This window comes from Astyanax mexicanus, chromosome 12 (genome assembly GCF_023375975.1).
Source record: "Astyanax mexicanus isolate ESR-SI-001 chromosome 12, AstMex3_surface, whole genome shotgun sequence".
Taxonomy (NCBI): Eukaryota; Metazoa; Chordata; class Actinopteri; order Characiformes; family Acestrorhamphidae; genus Astyanax; species Astyanax mexicanus.
The window spans coordinates 4,692,107-4,712,729 of record NC_064419.1 but is presented as its reverse complement, the minus strand read 5'-3'; the positions used below and the strand labels follow the sequence as shown (position 1 = coordinate 4,712,729).

Genomic DNA, 20,623 nt, shown 5'->3' with positions numbered 1-20,623 from the left:
ACCCTCCTTTGCAAGCTGATTGGCTGTTTCTCCTGAAAGGCGGGACTTTCTCTTTGATCCGGCTCCACGATTGGTTAGGAGACACAGAGCGGTCAGTGCCCTGTCTCTATATCTTTTTATTTTAATATAATACGGGAAATTTACGGGAAAATACTAATACGGGAGGACGGCGGGAAAGAGGAGTAAAATCCGGTAGTTTCCCGGCCAAAACGGGAGACTTGACAGGTATGAAAATATTTTGTTTTGTTAAACACTTTTTTCGTTTACTAAATAATTCCATGTTTTTTTTCTTCATAGTTTGGATGAATTTAGTACTAATCTACAATGCAGAACATTTTATGATGTTATGTAATAACAAAAGTTTGGGAGAAGGACCACGCCGTATCAATCAACCGTCCTATAAATACCTCCCCTAACTAACTACCTCTCGTGACGAAACTTCGCAACCCACCTCCTCCCCAACAACCCCCTTTTTTCTACTCTTCCACTTCTCATTAAATAAAAAGGGGGGGATATAACTGCACGCTTCTTCAGCACGCAGTTCAGAACTCCAGCCCAAATTTCCCCGAGTTCCCTCCCCTTTTTCTTCCTCCTTTTCTACTTCTATCAGGCGTGGTCCGCACTTAGCAAAACAATATTAGAAAACCACAGAATATTAGGTGTGTCCACCTGCTGTTGTTTTTTCCACCACTGGGTGGAAGCAGTGGATTAGGTGGGACAACTGAATGAATTCAGCTTTGTTGTGACATTTTTTTATGAAATAAAATATGTTTTTGGAAAAAGCATCTTATTATCTTATAAAAATACTGATGCAGCCTAAGAATGTGTTTTAAAAAAACAGAACCAATCAAATATATTATAATATTTCTGTCTAAGCCCTGCTTAAATGTATGAGTCTAAAAAGGTCTTTTTGAGTTTAAACATTTACTAAAACCTGACAAAAGTGTTGAACTATTTGATGCTGTTTTGTGTTGAGGAATTGAGAGCAGTTTTCTGCAACAAAAAGCTATTAATCACAATTTAAACCCATATATTTTGGAACCATAGTGTCTGAACAAACCAGAAAACATTTTAAAGGGGTTTACAGATGTTACAGATAGGTTTTTTTTTATTGTCCTTTATGGAATATAGAGAAAATATAGAGATCGCCCAAGCCTAATGTATATGGATTCTTTGGGATGTTAATCATAGATTGTATAAAAGAGTAGACATCTTCTGTGCCCTCTGGTGATTGGCTGCAGTATTTATCCCCTTTTAACTTTTAACCCTGCCTTTTTTAACCAGTTGTTTTACTTACTCACTTACTTACAATTACATTTATATATATAAAACGGCAAGGATGCCTACAATTACATTCTACACACACTGGAGAGAAGCAGCAGCCAATCGCGCACAGCCTACTCTCAACCGGAAATGACTGTCCACCCAGAGGACTGCACCGGGCACTCGGGAGTTTATCCAGCTCAGAGTGTCAATCCAAATCTAGACATACAGTCACACATTCATACATCCACCCCTGTCACCTTTGTAATGTGTGTTTTATAGAAGTTATTTGATGATATTCAAAAAGGGATGGCCCTTAATATGGGTTATAAAATAACTTGTGTGGGCAAGCAGATAAACAGCTAATACTAAGCATCTGATATTGTGAACCCACTGGTATTTTAAAACATAATCTAAAAACTCATTGACTTCCATTAAAAGCTAAGAGTGTTTTATCTCTCTCTTGTAAAGTTGCAGTTTAAGAGATGTTTTTCTTTGGACATGTTTTTTCATGTTTTCTCGTTTCTGATAAAATGCGATTCGATTCGATTTAAATGCTTTTAATATAAAGACATGGGGAGGTTTAAATTTAACTCTACTGTAAAAGCAAAAAAGTGTAAACCTGATGGCTTCCATAAGCTTCCATTTTGGACATCTGTTGGCTTCAGAACATTACAAACAGGAATGTACTGTCCACTTTTATAAACAGGCTATTGTAGGTAGGCCTGTCACAATAATTACATTATCGAATTATCGTACAATAAATGGCCATGAGCTTAATAATTTTTGCAGGCCTCAGTATTGCCTATTTTTTGTTTTAATTTAATTTGATTTACTTACATACAGTATTTAACTTTCTTATATATATTTATATTTCTCTTTCTTATTATTTTTTATCTCTTTTATTTGCATTACTATGCTATTTTATCATCATTATACCAGTGGCTTGAATTGGTCTTTGCAGTAATCACAATATTATACTATAATCCAATAGATTATACTGTAGCTATTGTGACAGGCCTAGTCTATGGTATCAATGTGTGCACACGTGGAAAAACAAACAGTAGGTCTGATGCCATGTCTTTTCCGAGTGTACCACATCTCTCACACATTCTTTTTTATGTTTTAATCCACCTTTACTGAACCTAACCTCCTCACATTCAACACAGCAGCCTTTCTTTGACTCCTCTGACTGTAAATTTGGTCGTTATCCATGATTTTCTAAGCAGAGCTACTGCTTACAGTTAAAAACCCTCTCAGTCTTCTCCTCTCTAACCTAAAAACACAGATTTTTCCAGGCCGTCCTCCACTCTGGTGTACTCCAGGTGGGCTGGGTAGTATCGGCTCTCGTAACGAGGGCTCTTCCTAATGTACTCCAGATATTCCGGTGCTCCCGGGCAGATGACGTTATCAGCCAGCAGGACCGTGCCTTTCCTGAGCAGGCCACACTCCTGGAGAAAGACATTACATTACATTTAGTGACTTATAAATAATGATATATATTTAGCAATAAAGGACATAGAAGTTCAAGGCAAAAACTATTTTAGACAGGGCCTAAAGGTGACAAAGGTGAATAGAGGAGGAAAGAAAGAAGGAAATGAGGTGAGAAGTAGTTAGTTAGTTAGAGGTGTTAGGAGAGTACGTACTCTTTGAAGAGCTCTGTCTTCAGGAGTTTATTATTAAAGATAGTGAGAGATTCTCCTGATCTGGTAGTAGAAGGTAGTTAGTTAGAGGTGTTAGGAGAGTAAGTGTTCTTTGAAGAGCTCTGTCCTCAGGAGTTTATTAAAGATAGTGAGAGATTCTCCTGATCTAAGGTAGTTAGTTAGAGGTGTTAGGAGAGTAAGTGCTCTTTGAAGAGCTCTGTCTTCAGGAGTTTCTTAAAGATAGCGAGGGATTATCCTGCTCTGGTAGCGGTAGGTAGTTGGGTAGGGGTGTTGGGGTAAAATTTAAATACAGAGGGAAAAGAAGGGGAGTTGGGAATGAGGTTAGCAGTAGTAAGTGTGGTTAGGAGAGTTAGGGGTGTTAGGAGAGTAAGTGTTCTTTGAAGAGCTCTGTCTTTAGGAGTTTCTTAAAGGTAGTGAGGGACGCTCCTACTCTGGTAGTGGAAGGTAGATTGTTAGAAATCTTAGGGCAATATTTGGATAGAGAAGAAACAGAGAGGGAGCTGGAAATGAGGTTAGAAGTAGAGGTTAATTCGTTAGAGGTGTTAGGAGAGTAGGTGCTCTTTGAAGAGCTCTGTCTTCAGGAGTTTCTTAAAGATAGTGAGAGATTCTCCTGATCTGGTAGTAGAAGGTAGTTAGTTAGAGGTGTTAGGAGAGTAAGTGCTCTTTAAAGAGCTCAGTCTTCAGGAGTTTCTTAAATTTAAAAATAAATCTTAAATAGATCTCACATCACTTGATAATGTATATCACCTTGCCATGAGCATGCTGGCCAGTGTTCAGCCTCACTCACTCAGGAGAGCACCTGGTAACTTATACTTATATTGAGTTTTATTGGCTATTGGAACTAGGCTTTTTTGGAAGTTAATTAATTAGACAATAATGCAAAATAGAGCTAATTTATTTAATTCTCAGACGTCTTATAAATAGAAATTCTTGAGGCAGTAGATTATTATAATACACAAGTATTAAACCCAAAACTAGAGCAGTAGTCCAGAATCCAGTCCACAGTTCTCCTATAATCCACATCCTTATACCAGTCGGCTCAGACAGCCGCAGAACGATGATTAGCCTGTTTGATCAAAGTTGGATTAAAAAAAAACTGTGGAATGTCTAAATCTCCTCAAGGACTGGCATGGAGACCGTGTGCCACCCTCAGGATAATGTTCTCACCTCAAGCAGCTTAGTGTCGGGCACGTAACGGTCTTTCCAGTGGTCTAGAAAGACGAAGTCAAACGTGGTGATGCCAAAGCGCTCCTTCATTTTGGGGATCATATCGCCGGAGGGACCCTCCACCAGGAAGACCTGGAGAACAGAACAGAACAGAGCCAGGAAGGCTGGTGTTCAAATCCCTTCATTGTGTTTTAAGCTCAGGCTGTTTAGCTTGCATATTTGTGCTCAGACCATGTGACATTTCAATCCCACGCATTATTTCATGCTTCTTATTCGGATGCTGATTTCTGCTCACAGAGAAACACAGCAGCTTATGGTGGTTCCAGCTTTCTACTGCATAAATTACACACTGTTTTACAACATACACACACATATCAGTCACACTCTATATCTCAGCAAAAAAGAAGCACATTTTGTATAAAAAGATGCTGTACATCAATGTAATCATAAGAAAACCTCCACATCTCTCATAAGGCAAAGAAGAACCATAGAGTACCCAGCTAACATGTTAATGAGGGACTTGGGTGTTTGGAACATGGGCTAGGTGGGTTTCAGGTGTGAATGGGCTCTGGGTGGGTGTGTACATGCACTGTAAAAATGAAAAAGTTGAGAAAACTCAAAATTATAGGGCAAATTACTGCATTAGATTTTATTGAAGTCTTATTGAAGAAAACCACCACCAGCTTTGCCAACTAAAAACCTTAGTTCAGATAATTAATTTTTATACGTATAGAAATGTCAATATGAGAAAAGTCTCACCAACTTTTTTATTTATAAAAATTTACTTTATATTTTTAGTTGGCCTAATTTAAGTTCTGCTGACTTTAGGATCAACAAAAAAAAATGTGCCAATGATGTTTTACATTTTACATTTATTAATTTCATGTAGTGGGCACAACAATATTTTTGTTAATTTAAATGAATAACTGGTAATTTATGACTATTACATATCTGTACGTATTGTCAGTTATATAAACTTACAGCTTTGGAAAAAATAAGAGACCACTTAAAAAATATGAGTTCCATTGATTTTACTAAATTTAAAACCTCTGGAATATAATCAAGAGGAAGATGGATTATCACAAGCCATCAAACCACCAAACTGAACTGCTTGAATTTTTACACCAGGAGTAAAGCAGCATAAAGTTATCCAAAAGCAGTGTGTAAGACTGGTGGAGGAGAACATGATGCCAAGATGAATAAAAACTGTGATTAAAAAACAGGGTTATTCCACCAAATATTGATTTCTGAACTATTAAAACTTTATAAATATGATCTTGTTTTTGTCTGTTTTGTTATTTTAGATATTTCTCGTTTTCTGCTATAGATAAATGCTCTAAATGACAATTTTTATTTGGAATTTGGGAGAAATGTTGTCGGTAGTTTATAGAATAAAACAACAACGTTCATTTTACTCAAACATAAACCTATAAATAGCAAAATCAGAGAAACTGATTCAGAAACTGTGATCTTATTTTTTTCCAGAGCTGTATCTACGTAAAAGATTAATCACGGATGATGAAGTATTAAGATACTTTTCTAGTACTGGCTGAGCAAACTGTCTGTATCTAAGAAAAGGGAAAAGTTCTGTTTGGCAGAACCATTAGTATACTTTGGACAATTTTAATAGGTCACATGATGTAAAAAGCTGAAAAAAATGCCAGAAATAAGAGAATAATATAAATATAGTTTTATTTCTTCTTATAATCTGTTAAACCTTATTATTTTTAGGGTCTTTTTAAGTCGTAGTGTTAGACTACACAGAAGTTTGAATGGAGTTTTACTATTGAAAGGAAAATGTAGTTTAATACTAGGATTAATCCCTGTTCAGAAAACAAATCCATAATGTTTAAATTGTTAATAATAAGGTTGTATTTTCTCACTGTGGGACTAATAAAGGATTAACTTGTCCTACACACACACACACACACACACCTTGTCTTGTAGCCCAGCGAAGGCTATGATCTGGCGGGCGATGGCAGCATTGGCTGGGTTAAACTCCAGGGTGATGAGCTTGCTGCCGGGGGACAGCAGACGGGCGATCCTGACCGCTGAATAGCCGCAGTATGTTCCCAGCTCCAGCACCGTGCTGGGGTTCACCTCACTCACCACCGAATCCAGAATAGAGCCTGTGTACAACCACACACACACACACACACACACACACACACACACACACACACAGGGGATGAGGGGATGAGCTGATAGGTCATTAAGAGAGGCAATCAATGACGAGCCTAATGGCTGACTCAAAACATCATTACTGGCCTTTCCGCACCATTAACCCTGTCCTTAGTCTTTGTTATTGATTATTAATCAGCTGCTCCCTATGTGACATGTACTGCTGGTCTATGTAGACAATGAGAGACATTGACTTGTGCCCTATGTAGTGCACAGGGTTAGGGAGTAAAATCCTGTACTTCTATTAAGTGACCTCTTCATAAGAACCACTCAACTTGTATGTATGTATGTATGTACACTAACAGGCCACTTTATTTAAAACTCCTAACTTGTATGTCCACTCACTGGCCACTTTATTAGAAACACCGACCTTGTTCATCCACTAGCCTTTCACTTGCACTTCAGTACCAAGTCAGTGATTAATTAATTAATTAACCATGCTTCATGCAGCTTTATTTAGTGAATGTTAGTGTGTCTTTGCTATCATAATGACAGGAAAAGTACACCTTGTGCAGTTTGAAACACGCAAACGACATGTTATAATTATCTTAATTCATCATGGGTTTGTTATGGCAGTGCAGTCAGGTTCGCTCTGACTTTGGTGGATTGGTATTTTAACGGCACAGTGCTTTGGTGTGTCTCAGCAGAGGAAACAATTACGGAAACAGCAATGTTATTAAGTTACCTTGAAAAAGCTAATCTGCTTATTATTATTCTATTCACGTTTTTTTCTATTTTATGTCACTTTTGGGGGAGGGGGATTTTTCCCGGAAAGCGGGAAATCCCCCTTCCACAGCAACCACCTAGCAAAACCACAGCAACCACCTAGTTCTATTTTGTATTATGTTTATTGTTGGTGTAAAAGGTGGGTTTGTGCACTGCTGTGTGTACTTGTATATGTGTAACATCCGGGGTTGTATGTGTGTGTTGCCAAGATAGCAATGAACATCTGGTGGTTAAGTGTAGTCTATGTTCATTTCAGTCAGTGGTGCAGCTGTGTTTTTTTTTGTTGCCAAGGTAGCAATACACCAGAAATTTACCTAAACACATCTCACTTCCTGACCAACATGCCCAATCAGCAGAGATATGTTCCTAAGCTTCATTTCTATTTAAAGAACAAGTTTATTAGAACCCCCTACTTTGAAAATCTACTAACTGTACTATCTACTCCTCTTTATAAGAAGCAGTTAACATTTACATCAACTCACTGGCCAATTTATCAGAAACCCCTACCTTGTAAGCAAAGTATCTGACCACTTGATTAGACACATCAATGCTGCAAATTGACCTACTTTTAGACTTTATTACTTTACCACTTTATTAGAAAACCCTTTTCTGTACATCTGCTATGTGGCCACTTTATAAGAAACACCTTGTTTATCTACTAAGTGAGCACTTTATAAGAAACATCAATTAGAACACTATGTTTTTCCACAAACTGACCACTATATAAAGAACAGTACATTGAATGTACACTCTGTTCAGAAACTAACCACTGGAAGAGTGTATTAGCTGAAAGATACTGAAGCTAACACAGTGCATAAAGAGATGGGCTACTGTTTCCGAGCTTTAATGTAGGGGTTTCCAATAAAGTGGCCACACTAAAGGTACAGGCAGGTAGAAGGGTAATTTGTTGCTCATTCTTGGGTTAGGAGTTTCCAATAAAGTGGCCACAGTGATGTTATAGGCCAGTCGAAGGTAATGTTGCTCACTCTTGTGTTAAGAATCATTTTCCCTTTGGTCGGTATCTTTGCTGTGTTTCACTGTTTCACCAAGGAATTCCATGTAGTGCTGCTTCACAGAGCAAATAATACAAGCGCATTTTTGCATGTGTGTGTGTGTGTGTGTGCAGCCATGCAGAAAGCTCATTGACCCAGAAGCTGGGCGAATGCCATCATGTCACATTCATAAAGCAGACAGTATGAGAAGCCTCCAGGACTTCCACTCAGGATCAAGATAGAGAGAAAGAGAGAGGTAGAGAGAGAGACAGACATAAACAGATAGTGATAGATAGATGGAAAAGGAAGGTAAAGAAGTGAAGAGCACAGGAACGCTACAGGTGAGTGCAGGTAGATGGGCATGAGAGGATAAAATAAGTAACGAGATGGGCACCTTTCTCGTCTCCCACGTTCATGGCCCATTCAGAGTGCTTGCAGAAGTAGTCGATGGCGGAGATGACGCTCTCAGGATTTCCCTTAGTGGCGTTCTTCTGGACCGCTTTCAGCATTCGCTGTTCAGAGAAAACCAAAAAAGAAACAAAAAAGATCATAAATTAACCTTTGGGGTCAATCATCTGTTTCTTAGAGGGGTTTAAAGCCAACATTAAAAGAATACAGTATCTGATTACAGAGTGTTTTTGAGTTAACTCATCTTTAATGATGGTTTGTATCCATAATTAAACAAAAAACAGTGATTTTTGCTTGATTTATGTCTTACTTCACTCATTTTAAGACTTTGCGTTGGATATTTTATGAAATCTTACTAAGAAAAATTAGCTTACCACATTGACAGATTTTATTGGTTAATATAAGCTTATACAGCTCTGGACCAGTACATCCAGACCAAGACCTTCTCAAATTTTCATCATTTGGTCCAGACTGTGGTTCACAGCAAGTTTTACACTTGTTATTTTGGTTTAAACCAAACTAAAAACTCTCAACTAAAGAAAGCACCCTTAGTTGAGTTATTACTGAGTTAACGTTCTGTAATAAGTTACTGTATCGTTTTAATTTCGCCTGAATGTTTTTACAGCGTGAGACATGGAGAGAGAGAGATACTGAGGAAATGATGTGTAATGTGTAAAACAAATGTGATGAATAACAAATTAAGGTCACCTGAGGTCGCGTGGTCTGGGTGAACTTATCACGGAGTCGCTCGGTGATGAAATCGTGCCACATAAGTGCCCAGAATGCACTCTGTTTAAACCACTTCAGCAGTACAAACAGAAGAGCTACTATCCCAACAGCCACCAGCATACACGAGCACTCCATCCTGAACCAGAGAGAGAGAGAGAGAGAGAGTGAGAGAGAGAGAGAGAGAGAGTTTGGTAATACAGCAAGGTTTGAGAGAAAGGTCAGAAAGAGAAGTTAGTCAGTGGATAAGTAAGAAACAGAGAAGTAGAGAGGGAAGAAGGGAGTAAAGGGAAAGAGAAATGGACAGGGGGAAAATATGGGTAGTAAGCAGGAGAGAAAGAAAAGTAATGAAATGTAATGTAAGAAAGAAAGAGAGAGGATAAGTGAGGGAGAAGGAGAGAGACAGACAGAAATGTAAGCGAGAAAGAGAGAGGATAAGCGAGAGAGAGAGAGAGAGAGAGAGAGTGAGTGAGAGAGAAGATAAGTGAGAGACAGAGAAGATAAGAGAGAGAGAGAGAGAGAGAAATGTAAGCAAGAAAGAAAGAGTATAAGTAAGAGAAAGAGATAGAGAGAAATGTAAGCAAGAAAGAAAGAGAATAAGTGAGAGAGAGAGAAACGTAAGCAAGAAAGAAAGAGAATAAGTAAGAGAAAGAGATAGAGAGAAATGTAAGCAAGAAAGAAAGAGAATAAGTAAGAGAAAGAGATAGAGAGAAATGTAAGCAAGAAAGAAAGAGAATAAGTGTGAGAGAGAGAGAAATGTAAGCAAGAAAGAGAGAGAATAAGTGAGAGAGAGAGAAACGTAAGCAAGAAAGAAAGAGAATAAGTGAGAGAGAGAGAGAAATGCAAGCAAGAAAGAGAGAGAGAGAATATGGCGAGAGAAAGAAATGTAAGCAAGAGAAAGAAAAGGTGAAAAAGAAAGACAGAAATGTAAGCAAGAAAGAAAGAGAATAAGTGAGAGAGAGAGAGAGAGAGAGAGAGGATAAATGTAAGCAAAAAAGAAAGAGAATAAATGAGACAGAGAGAGAGAGAAAGAGAAAGACAGAGAAATATAAGCAAGAGAGAGAAATGTAAGCAAGAAAGTGAGAGGATACAGGAAAGAGAGAGAGAGACAGGTAAGCAAAGGAAGTGATACAGGCAGAATAAGGTAAGAGAGTGAGGTAAAAAAAGAGATGTTAGCAAAAAATTGTGAAAGTTAAAGAGCAAGGGTAGAGAGAGGTGAACAAGAAAGGGAGAGAAAGAGAGAGAGAGAGAAAAAGAAAGACAAAAGGAAGGGGAGAGAAGAAACGGGTCAGTAATTCAAATTCAGCACAGCTTCTCCTCTCGCTCTGCTCTACAGTTCTCCTCCAGCCTGGACCTCCTGCAGCATCTCAGCTCAAAAAATGATGATTATTATTCACTATATATTACTATATACTGTATATATATATATATTAGTATGTAATAAATGCTGGATTACACACCTGGCTCTGTTACTCCAGTGCCACAGCAGCTGCTGTCTGGAGAGGAGAATCTACTGGTTTTGCCGATCTACTTAAACAGGACCTGCTGGGCTGACCTTTGGACCCGGTTGGACATTTGTCTTCAGACCAAGTTACTAATCAACCGGACCACATGAACACAGTAAACAGTGGTGATGGTGAAATGGGCGTGGGTCCACTCGGCTGTCCAGCCCAGGTTCAGCCTGATAACACACTCGCAGATTCACACACTGCGCTGCGGAGAGGAGAGAGTTAACAGAACCTGACTCCTGATCTCTCAGCGGGTACAAATGCCAAACTGCTCCCCCTTTACTCTCTCTCTCTCTTTCTTTCTCTCTCTCTCTTTTCCCTTCAATTCTACTTGTTCTCTGTCTCCTTTATTTTCTCTTTTGGCTTACTCTCACCCTTTTTTTTCCTCTTTCACTTTAGGCCCCTCTGCCTTTCTATATGCCCTTTTTGTACCACAGCTCTCTCTCCCTCTTTTTCTTTCTAATTCTCTTTGGACCCCAATGCCCAATGCCTTAAAAAATTTTTTAAGATCCTTAACTCATTTCTTTTTTTCTGAAACCTTTGAAAACTTTCTATTTACCCTCCTCCGATGTCTTACTCACCCTCTCTATCTACCCATTTTATGCTTCTATTTGGGCCTTCACATCTTTCTTTCTTTCTCACTCTGTTATTTATGTTCTTCTCTTTCACCTTTAGCCGTGCTTCCCCTTTCTTTGCTCTTCTTCTCTTTAGGCACACCTCTTTCTTCTGGTCATTCTCTTCAGACCTTCTCTACTTTTCTCTCTTTCTGTCGTCTTCCAGCTCATTTTTTGCTGTTAAGCTACGAATGTCTCTCCCCACCATCTCTCTATCTCTCTCTCTCTGCTGCCACTGCTTGTGTCTCTCGCTATCATTCTCTTTCCCCTTCCCTATATTATTTTTTTCTCCTTCTCTTGGGTTCTCTTTGCCTCTTTGTTCCTCTCTCTCTCTCTCTCTTTCTTTTTCTCTCTCTCTCTCTCTCTCTCTTCCCTTAAATTCTACTTGTTCTCTGTCTCCTTTATTTTCTCTTTTGGCTGACTCTCAGCCTTTTTTTTCTCTTTCACTTTAGGCCCCTCTGCCTTTCTATATGCCCTTTTTGTACCACAGCTCTCTCTCCCTCTTTTTCTTTCTAATTCTCTTTGGACCCCAATGCCTCTCAAATTTTTTCTTCTTTATTTCATTTTTTTAAGATCCTTAACTCATTTCTTTCTTTCTGAAACCTTTGAAAACTTTCTATTTACCCTCCTCCGATGTCTCACTCACCCTCTCTATCTACTCTTTTTTATGCTTCTATTTGGGCCTTCACATCTTTCTTTCTATCTCACTCTGTTATTTCTGTCCTTCTCTTTCACCTTTAGCCGTGCTTTCCCTTTCTTTGCTCTTCTTCTCTTCAGACCTCCTCTAATTTTCTCTCTCTGTCGTCCTCCAGTTCATTTTTTGCTGTTAAGCCCCTACGAATGTCTCTCCCCACCATCTCTCTCTATCTCTCTCTCTGCTGCCACTGCTTGTCCTTCTCTTTCCCTTTCTCTGTCCCTATATTATTCTTTTCTTCTTCTCTTGGGTCCTCTTTGTTTCCCTCTCTCTCTCTCTCTCTCTCTTTTTCTTGTTTAGGTTCAGTAGGGTGGGTTGAGGAAATCTGGAGAGCTCTTCAGCGCCACTTCCTCAAAACCTGGTGCCAAAAAAGGTGTTAAAATCTGTCGACACCACTTTTCTCACTGTTCTCACAATCTGACCACTGACACGACACTCACGTGCACTTCCCCCTGATAAATCAGCCGGTTCAGATAACAAGAGCAGCATTGATTCAACACACTCACTTTATCTTTAAGAAGACACTACTTATTAATATTTATTACTGATGACTATTTATTGAACACTGATTAATAATATTAATAATAATTATCTTTATATATTTAATGCCCTGTATGATATTTTATAATGAACATTGTTAGTTTTAACAACATTTCTCCCAAATAAAAATTTAGAGCATTTTTTTTTTTTGCAGAAAATCAGAAATACATAAATGAGAAAATGAGAAATAATAAAAAAGATGCAGAGCTTTCAGAACTCAAATAATGCCAAGAAAACAAGTTCATATTCATAAAGTTTTAAGAATTCAGAAATCAATATTTGGTTTGTTGGCTGTGATCATCCATCTTTCTCTTGATTACATTCAGAGATTTTCCATTTGGTAAAATCAAAGAAACACATAATTTTTAAGTGGTCTCTTATTTTTTTCCTGAGCTGTATATCAGGGATATTATCTGTGCTTACCTAGATATTATCTTAGCTTACACTGACCTAACTGTTCACTTCTTTATATACACTGTTAAAACCTGTTAAATTGTGTGCAGCAAAGCATGAAAATGTTTTAGAATGGCTGTTTTTAAGAATCTACCGTTTATGTATTTTGTATGCATGTCAGTACGTTGTATTATGGAAATGTCTTTAAATATTGTAAAATAATATTTTTACCACATAAGCTCAATCAGTACCACAGGACTTATAGATAAAACCCAGATTAGTGTATTACTGTTATAATTCACAGTCTGCCTCAATTCACTTCTGACTCCAGTAGAAAGCACCTTGAACCTGGAACAGGCTGCTCCATCTCACATGACAAAGAGCCGTATTTAATAGGCCGGATTTAGCCCAGTCCTTCACCAGAAAAGATTTACAGTGGAGAACTGGCACAGTAACTGAGCTCAACACTGGCCATCATCTGCATCCAGAGGACCAGATCATTAATGGAGGAATCTGGTGTGATATGGACTTGGGATGTGATAAAACATGAAAACGAGTACAAATCCACCTCTCTTCACCCCCAGCATTCTGAAATACAGAGCTTTTAGACAATGCTCCCAACTAACAGGCTTACACACTTAATTTATCCTTTTACTGCACTACCTCATATCTAAGACTGATTACTTCCACACTTTGTATTTATATATATTTATGTATATATTTTTAAGTCTCAGTTTAGAATTTTATAGTTTAGAGTCTTATATCCCTCACTGTGCTCTCGTATTGTACTACACTTATTGATTTCTACTGTGTATTGATTGTTTCTACTGTGTTGTGTAACTGCTACTGGCTGCTAAGTTTCCTACAGGATCAATAAAGTATCTATCTATCTATCTATCTATCTATCTATCTATCTATCTATCTATCTATCTATCTATCTATCTATCTATCTATCTATCTATCTATCTATCTATCTATCTATCTATCTATCTATCTATCTATCTATCTATCTGGCTTTTAAAACAAGGCACTGAGAATTTAGCTAATTAAAAAACTATTTAAATTAAATTTAGTCATGATAAGTCGACTGACAAGCACAAATGCATTGTGGGGATATGGAAAAAGAGTGCAAAATTATAAAGATGTTATAGAGATTATTCAGCACCAGTTGGAATTCATGCTATTTTCTACAGGATTCATTTAGCAAACTGTTCCCATCTGAAGCTTAATTCCAACAAAACTCAAAATAAACCACAGTCTACCACCAAACTTTTTTTTAACCCCATTTTCTCCCCAATTCACAAGTCAAACTCTGCCTTTTTTCAAACTGCTGCTGATGCAGCATTAGTGAGGCATCACAGCGCACTCGGAGAAAAGCACAGCGACTCGCTTTCGATACATCAGCTCACAGATGCAGCCTTGTGCTGATCCACATCACCCTTTGTGTGATGAGGGGAAAAGCGTCATCTACCATCCTAGAGAGAGAGAGCAAGGCCAATTGTGCTCTCTCAGGGCTCCGGCATCTGACAGCAAGCTGCATGAACAGGATTCCAACCAGCAATCTCCCAATCTCTTGATCATAGTGGCAGTGCTTTAGTCTGCTGGACCACTCGGAGCCCTGTCTGCCACCAATCTTTACATGTGAAAGGAATACATTTGAAAAATATCGTTTCTTTCACTTGTAGGCCAGGTATTACTCGCTGTTAATGTCTGTAAAGTGTGAACTCCTCTGTAGAGCTGATGAGATAAGAAGCTCGACAGGGCAGAACATCAGCCCAGCAGCTAAAGCAGCTGGAGCAGCTGGAGAACAGGCACCTGTTCAGAGCTGCTTCAGGTTTAATTAAAGATTCTATCAGTCCCGCACTGCAGACGCCTACAGACGCTCTACACTCTCTGCCTTTATGTTCTGCTGCAGCGTTCGCTTGCCCGCTTGCTGTGTGGTGAATATAAAGCTGGTCAGAAGGTTCCAGAGGAGCTGGGTTCGCTTCAGTGTGAATAAATTATTAGAGGTTTCCTTTGATTCACATTAGTGCTGCATTTCCTTCAGGAGAAGGAGGAAACACTGCAGTAGGAAATTGAGAGAACATGCCATTTAATGTTCAATGAAATAGAAATGGCAACACTTTCTATGAATGTAATCTTTTTTATACTTTATAAACACATTCATAACATTATAATGCATTCATAAGGCATGTTCATAAACATGGCTATAATGGGTTATGCATTTTTAGAAATATTTATAGCCATGTTTATAATACTATATGAATGCATTCTAGTATGTTATGAATGTGTATTTTTAGAGTCTAAGATGCATTATGAATGTATCATGAAATAGTAATAGTATACAGTATTGTGCAAATGTTTTAGGCACCTGTGGGAATTTCAGTAAAGGAAAAGCTTCTCATCTGTGAAGTAAGTGTTTATTAGCTCAATAAACACTAACTTAGCATTACAATAAATACAAACAGCAATTTTACAAAAAGCAGAGCAGCTTTTACAACCCATTTTTTAGATCTCCTAATCTCTCATCCTCATCTCCTCAGTTTAATAGAGTTATTTCTAGTTCCCATCATATTAATTAACACCTGGTTTGGTAAATTGGTAAATTAGGTAAATCAGGTGAGCTGCTAACGGAACTTAACATAATATATACATATAATATATATGTATATATTATTATTATATATACTTAACTAAAAATGAGAATTCCTTATTGCGTTTTACTGTTTGTATGTTTATTTGCATCTGTTCAAATCATATGTGGTGCTTTTTCCAGGTTCCAGGTAAATTAGTGATTAGTGTAATTTGCTTTGGTGCCTAAACCTTTTTAAACAGTACTGTATATCTATCATTAATAACCTAGACCAACAATAAAAGTCTGTCACTTAACTTGAAGAGCACAAAGACCTGTTATAATACATTATAAGTGATTATAACTAATATTATAATCAAGACAAGTATATTTCATGAGCAGTTCAAAATAATTAGAGCATTATTAAGGGTGTGTTTGTAATTTTGCAGCTTTTTTATTCATAATGCATAATTCTGCAAGTTGGGACTGAGTTTCTTGGTATTGATGTTTAACATGCTATAAACACAGCTAATGATGCATTATGATCACAATTCATAATATACAATAAACGTGGCTATAAGGGGTTATACTGTACATACACCCCTAATGTTGAGTAATACAAATATGGCCCCTCCCTCCTCCTAGTCTAATCTGACGTCCTTTAAGCTCCATCTTTACCATGTTCAACTTGTGCACCATAATGACTCCTCCCATTTAACCCTGTTATCTTACACCTTCCTGGTTCCACTTATCAGAGAGAGAAAAAGGGGGGGGGGTCTCACTTCCCACCACATGCTGAAGTTCACTTCACTCCCCTCACAAATATAATAAATAATCAGTAGCTGTTCTATGAAGTGCCTTAAAAAGTACATAAATTATGCTATTTAACCAGAAAGGCACAAACCTTTGCACTATATATTTATGTATATATGAATTATGCAAAAAGTGTGGCTATCATAAATATTGATTAATGTTAGTAATCAGTAATTACTACGGATGACTATTAAATAACTAAATAATATGAGTGAAACCTCTTTAATACAAACAATAATAATATTTTCAACTTTTAGTAAATATGTACAGTAATATAATATTTAAGAATATAGTTTTTGAGATGTGGTTCTAAGGAACAGACCACATGCACACACACACACACACACACACAAACAAATAAATATAGTAAGTTACAGTGATTATGTTCTTTAAAAAAAATACTGAAATTATTAAATAAATATATTAATAAGTAAAAGGGTGCAGAGTCTTTTTATCTATTATTTTTTATATTAATATTTTTAAAAAGGCAGAGGCAACATACACGTGATGGAAAGAGGGAGACTCCCTTAAGTGGCCTGTTTACACACGCACACACACACACACACACACACACACAGGAGACTCCCTTAAGTTGGCTGTTCACACACATGCAAACATACACACATACCAAAAAAAAAAAAAAAAAAAAAAAAAAAAAAAAAATATATATATATATATATATATATATATATATATATATATATATATACATATATAAACACAGATACAGATTCATAAATACAAATGAAGTAAGTCTCAACAAAAAGCTTGTTCTACAGGACAGACCACATGTATACACCCCTACACACACTCACACACACACACACACACACACACACACACACACACTCAGCACACTGCACGGTGGATTATAACAGCTGCTGTTGTGCTTATGGTGCTCCACAGTGTTAAAGTAATGAGCTCTTCACACTTAAGCCTGTATATGCACACACAAACACACACACACACACACACTGAGCTTTAGGTCAGGCAGGAAAAAAACAGCAAGTGCTGGTGTAGTAAGCAATGCAGAACAACCAACACACACACACACACTTCAACACAGCTGCACAGGAGAATAAAAGCAGCCTCTGCGTGTCCTAGAGAGTCACAGTGCAAACACAAAAGCCTGTTTCGGTGGTGTATCGGACCACCGAAACAGGCAGAATGGACAGGAGTGTGTGCTTACTTCCAGCTGCAGCTGTGTCCACACACCACCAGTCAGTCCCTCTGTTCCTCTCGGTGTCTCTCTGCTTTTTCTCTCTCTCTTTCTCTCTCTCTTTCTGTCTCTCTCTTTCTGTCTTTCTCTATCTCTCTCTGAAAGTGTTTACTCTATGAACAGCACACACTCCTCGTGTTTCTCTCTTTCTGTCCCTCCCTCGCTCACTTGCAACACCTCCCTCTTTTAGTCGTTCTCTCTTATTATGGCGTTCTCTCTCTCTCTTTCTCTCTTTTTCTCTACGCTCCCTCGCTGGTTCTCCCAGTTTGTATTGATGTGAGTTGAATGTGCAGCTCTAGGTCACAGTGAAGCATGAGGCAGGCTCAGGCACACACACACTCACACACACACACACTCACATAGACACTCTCACATATATACACACACACACACACTGGCTCAGTCACATACACACAAAAGCTGAGGCAAACACACACACACACACACACATAGACACACTCAAGCATTAATCATGCTCAGGCATGCACACACACACACACACACACACACACATCCAAAGCTACTCATTTACACACACAGACACACACACACACTCTCTACGGTAAGAGAGAATGGGTGGAGCAAACTGGGCTGGGTTTTAATCCCCCTTTAGCCAATCATGTCATAATCCTCCCCTTTCTTTCTTCCTCCCTCTCTCTCTCTCTCTCTCTCTCTCTCTCTCTCTTTGCTGACAGATAGGATGTCTCACCATTTAAACACATTCACAGCCTCTCCACAGCTTATAGCCACAAGCAGCAGGGATTTCACAACAGCACAGCAGGAAGGGGGGGGGGGATTCACCAAAACACCATAGCTCTGACCACCAGAGACGCCCCCTCTCAGACACTCCATTTACTCAAACACTGAGCTCTACTAAATTATTATCCAATTATATGTTATATCCAATTATATAACATATGTTCAGACATTTTCTGTTTCTGTTAATAGCCTGCACTATATTTAATACTATACAAATTTGTAGATATATTCTGTGCCCTAATACATCAGTACAAGCTGTATATCTACCTATCTATCTATACACACTCTATGGACAAAAGTATTGGGACACCTGCTCAATTATATTATTAATAAAGGGTTTTAAAAACATATGTATTTTCGCAATAATGATACTGTTGGCAATATGACGAAACACTGATTTAAAATATATATATATATATATATATATACATTTTACTATTGCATACAATATGATAAAGCACATCCCGAACTGTGATATTAAAACATACAAGAATTCTATCAGATTTGTATCAGACGTCAATGATCCAGAATGTCATGATACTAATAATAATGAACTCCATATATATCCATATATCCAGGATTAAAGTAAAATAAATGATACTGGACAGATAAGCTGTCTCTAGTCGATATATAATGGGAAATAACAAAAGTGTGAATTTTTCTTTTGCTAAAAACAGCAAAAAATTACAACCCTGATAATGATAATTAGGGGTGGGTGATATGGCACAATATTTCAGGGTATAATATCGTTCACCATATACTTAAAAATGTTGGTGATATTATTACGTACTTCATCATTTTATGTTTATCTGCTGCAGAGAGTCCTATTTTATTGCCAATACTTCACTATGTGCACTAGAAAAGCTGTTTTTTAAGTTTGTTATACCTTTGTTATACCAATAGCAATGGAATTGTGTATATTTGATAAATATTATATACAGTCCCCTGGTTCGACTAGAGCTTGAAATTCTGTGTATCCTGAAATGGCAGAGACAAAACAATGGCACACTGACCTGAGACACACACACACACAGACAGATACTGAGAAAGAGAGAGAGAGAGGGAGGGAGGGAGCCAGAGAGGCTGAGAGGTTACAGGTACTCTGTGTTTTTTCCTCAGTATCTGCCATCTTCACTCCTCATCACAAACTGCAGAACTCTACTGTTATCTGTTAGTATATCTGTAATGCTGATTCCAGTGGATGTACGCCCTACTTATGTACAGTTTATGCATCAGCAGAAAATACCTTTATAAAAGGAACTCAGCATCAGCATCAGATCTACAATTCCAGTATCAGAGCATCTCTGTAAAATAAAAATTAAATTGGATTAGTGCATATCGTAACTGTCTAATGAAAAACATGTGTATCAGAAACTAAATTGACATTTTAGAGAATTAATTGATATTGATCCATTCCTCAAGAAATTTTGACACAGTGTCAAGGACAGCTGTGGTGTTCAGATTAGCAAACATACCATAAACAGGAAACAGTCCATAGGTCATACACGAGCAGGCAATTTCAGAGATACGGCAGAATTGAGGTTGAAGTTAACAAAAGAGGACCACAGGGTAGGAAAAATCATGGTTGGAAAACTAGGATAAACTCGTATGTGGAAAAACAGCAATATTTAGCAAGGTGTGTGTGGCGTAAGGGTGTATTTATATATGGGTGTAGACAGGTGAATTCAATATTCCGGTGATTGACTTACTGGAGGTGTCATGTGCAGGGACATGTGGTCGCGTTAGAAAGTGACGTCAGTGCGTGGTGCGTTCTGGGTAACGTAGTCCAGAGGATGGAGAGCTGTGCTTCCGGCGCCAAACGCTATAGAACACCACAGAAATAAAACATGGATATAACTTACAGTAGTCAGTCTATAACATATATAGCAGTGCAGATTTACTGGCTCACCTCTGAAAAAAAATAACTTCATTCACTGCTATTAATGTCTAAATATCTGGCAACACAAGTGAATACACCTCAGACTGAACAGTGGCTCTGTGCTTTGATGGCAGTAGCCAGCCCTCGACCTCCTTACTAAACACTGCCTACAGCTGGCCCACAGTGGAAGTTCACCATTAGCATTAGCATTAATTAAGCCAAGGTCAGACGTATGGGCTTGGCCTTGCCAACAGCTAGTGTTGCATTTAATTAAGTTCAGCTGCACACAGTCCACACACTGACCAGCTTTTAACCGAGACTGGAGAACATTGCCCACATGCATGTGCATTATTTACCCCTCTTTCCCACTATTTACACTCTACAGGCATGCTATTTTTTCAATCATACTGATTTCATTGTTATATTTTATGATGCTCTTTAGGTGCTATACACCAATAAGTCATTACAATAAAAACACTGACTGATAGTTAAGATAAATAACATC

The 20,623-nt window shown here is 38.0% G+C and overlaps 1 protein-coding gene across 2 annotated transcripts; it reads right to left on the bottom strand.

Annotated features, from left to right (window-relative positions):
• Nucleotides 1-1,080: 1,080 nt before the first annotated feature.
• On the bottom strand, nucleotides 1,081-17,678 carry comta (catechol-O-methyltransferase a). 2 transcript variants are annotated; one of them, XM_049486003.1, is made up of 6 exons: nucleotides 17,451-17,678; nucleotides 9,110-9,266; nucleotides 8,388-8,505; nucleotides 6,030-6,223; nucleotides 4,095-4,226; nucleotides 1,081-2,714 (listed from the first exon to the last, which is right to left on the bottom strand). In XM_049486003.1, the coding sequence occupies exons 2-6, from the start codon at nucleotides 9,263-9,265 to the stop codon at nucleotides 2,535-2,537; spliced, it is 780 nt and encodes a 259-aa protein (XP_049341960.1). In that variant the 5' UTR covers nucleotide 9,266; nucleotides 17,451-17,678; the 3' UTR covers nucleotides 1,081-2,534. The 2 variants fall into 2 exon arrangements, with proteins under 2 accessions (XP_049341960.1, XP_049341959.1); XM_049486002.1 differs by lacking the exon at nucleotides 17,451-17,678 and adding an exon at nucleotides 10,588-10,707.
• Nucleotides 17,679-20,623: the final 2,945 nt, after the last annotated feature.

Coding starts and splice junctions, on each gene's coding strand:
- comta (XM_049486003.1), bottom strand. CDS start 9,265: ATGGAGTGCTCGTGTATGCTGGTGGCTGTTGGGATAGTAGCTCTTCTG. Junction 8,506..9,109: donor CCCAGACCACGCGACCTCAG/GTGACCTTAATT, acceptor TTCTCTGAACAG/CGAATGCTGAAAGCGGTCCA. Junction 6,224..8,387: donor GAACGTGGGAGACGAGAAAG/GTGCCCATCTCG, acceptor GGTTGTACACAG/GCTCTATTCTGGATTCGGTG.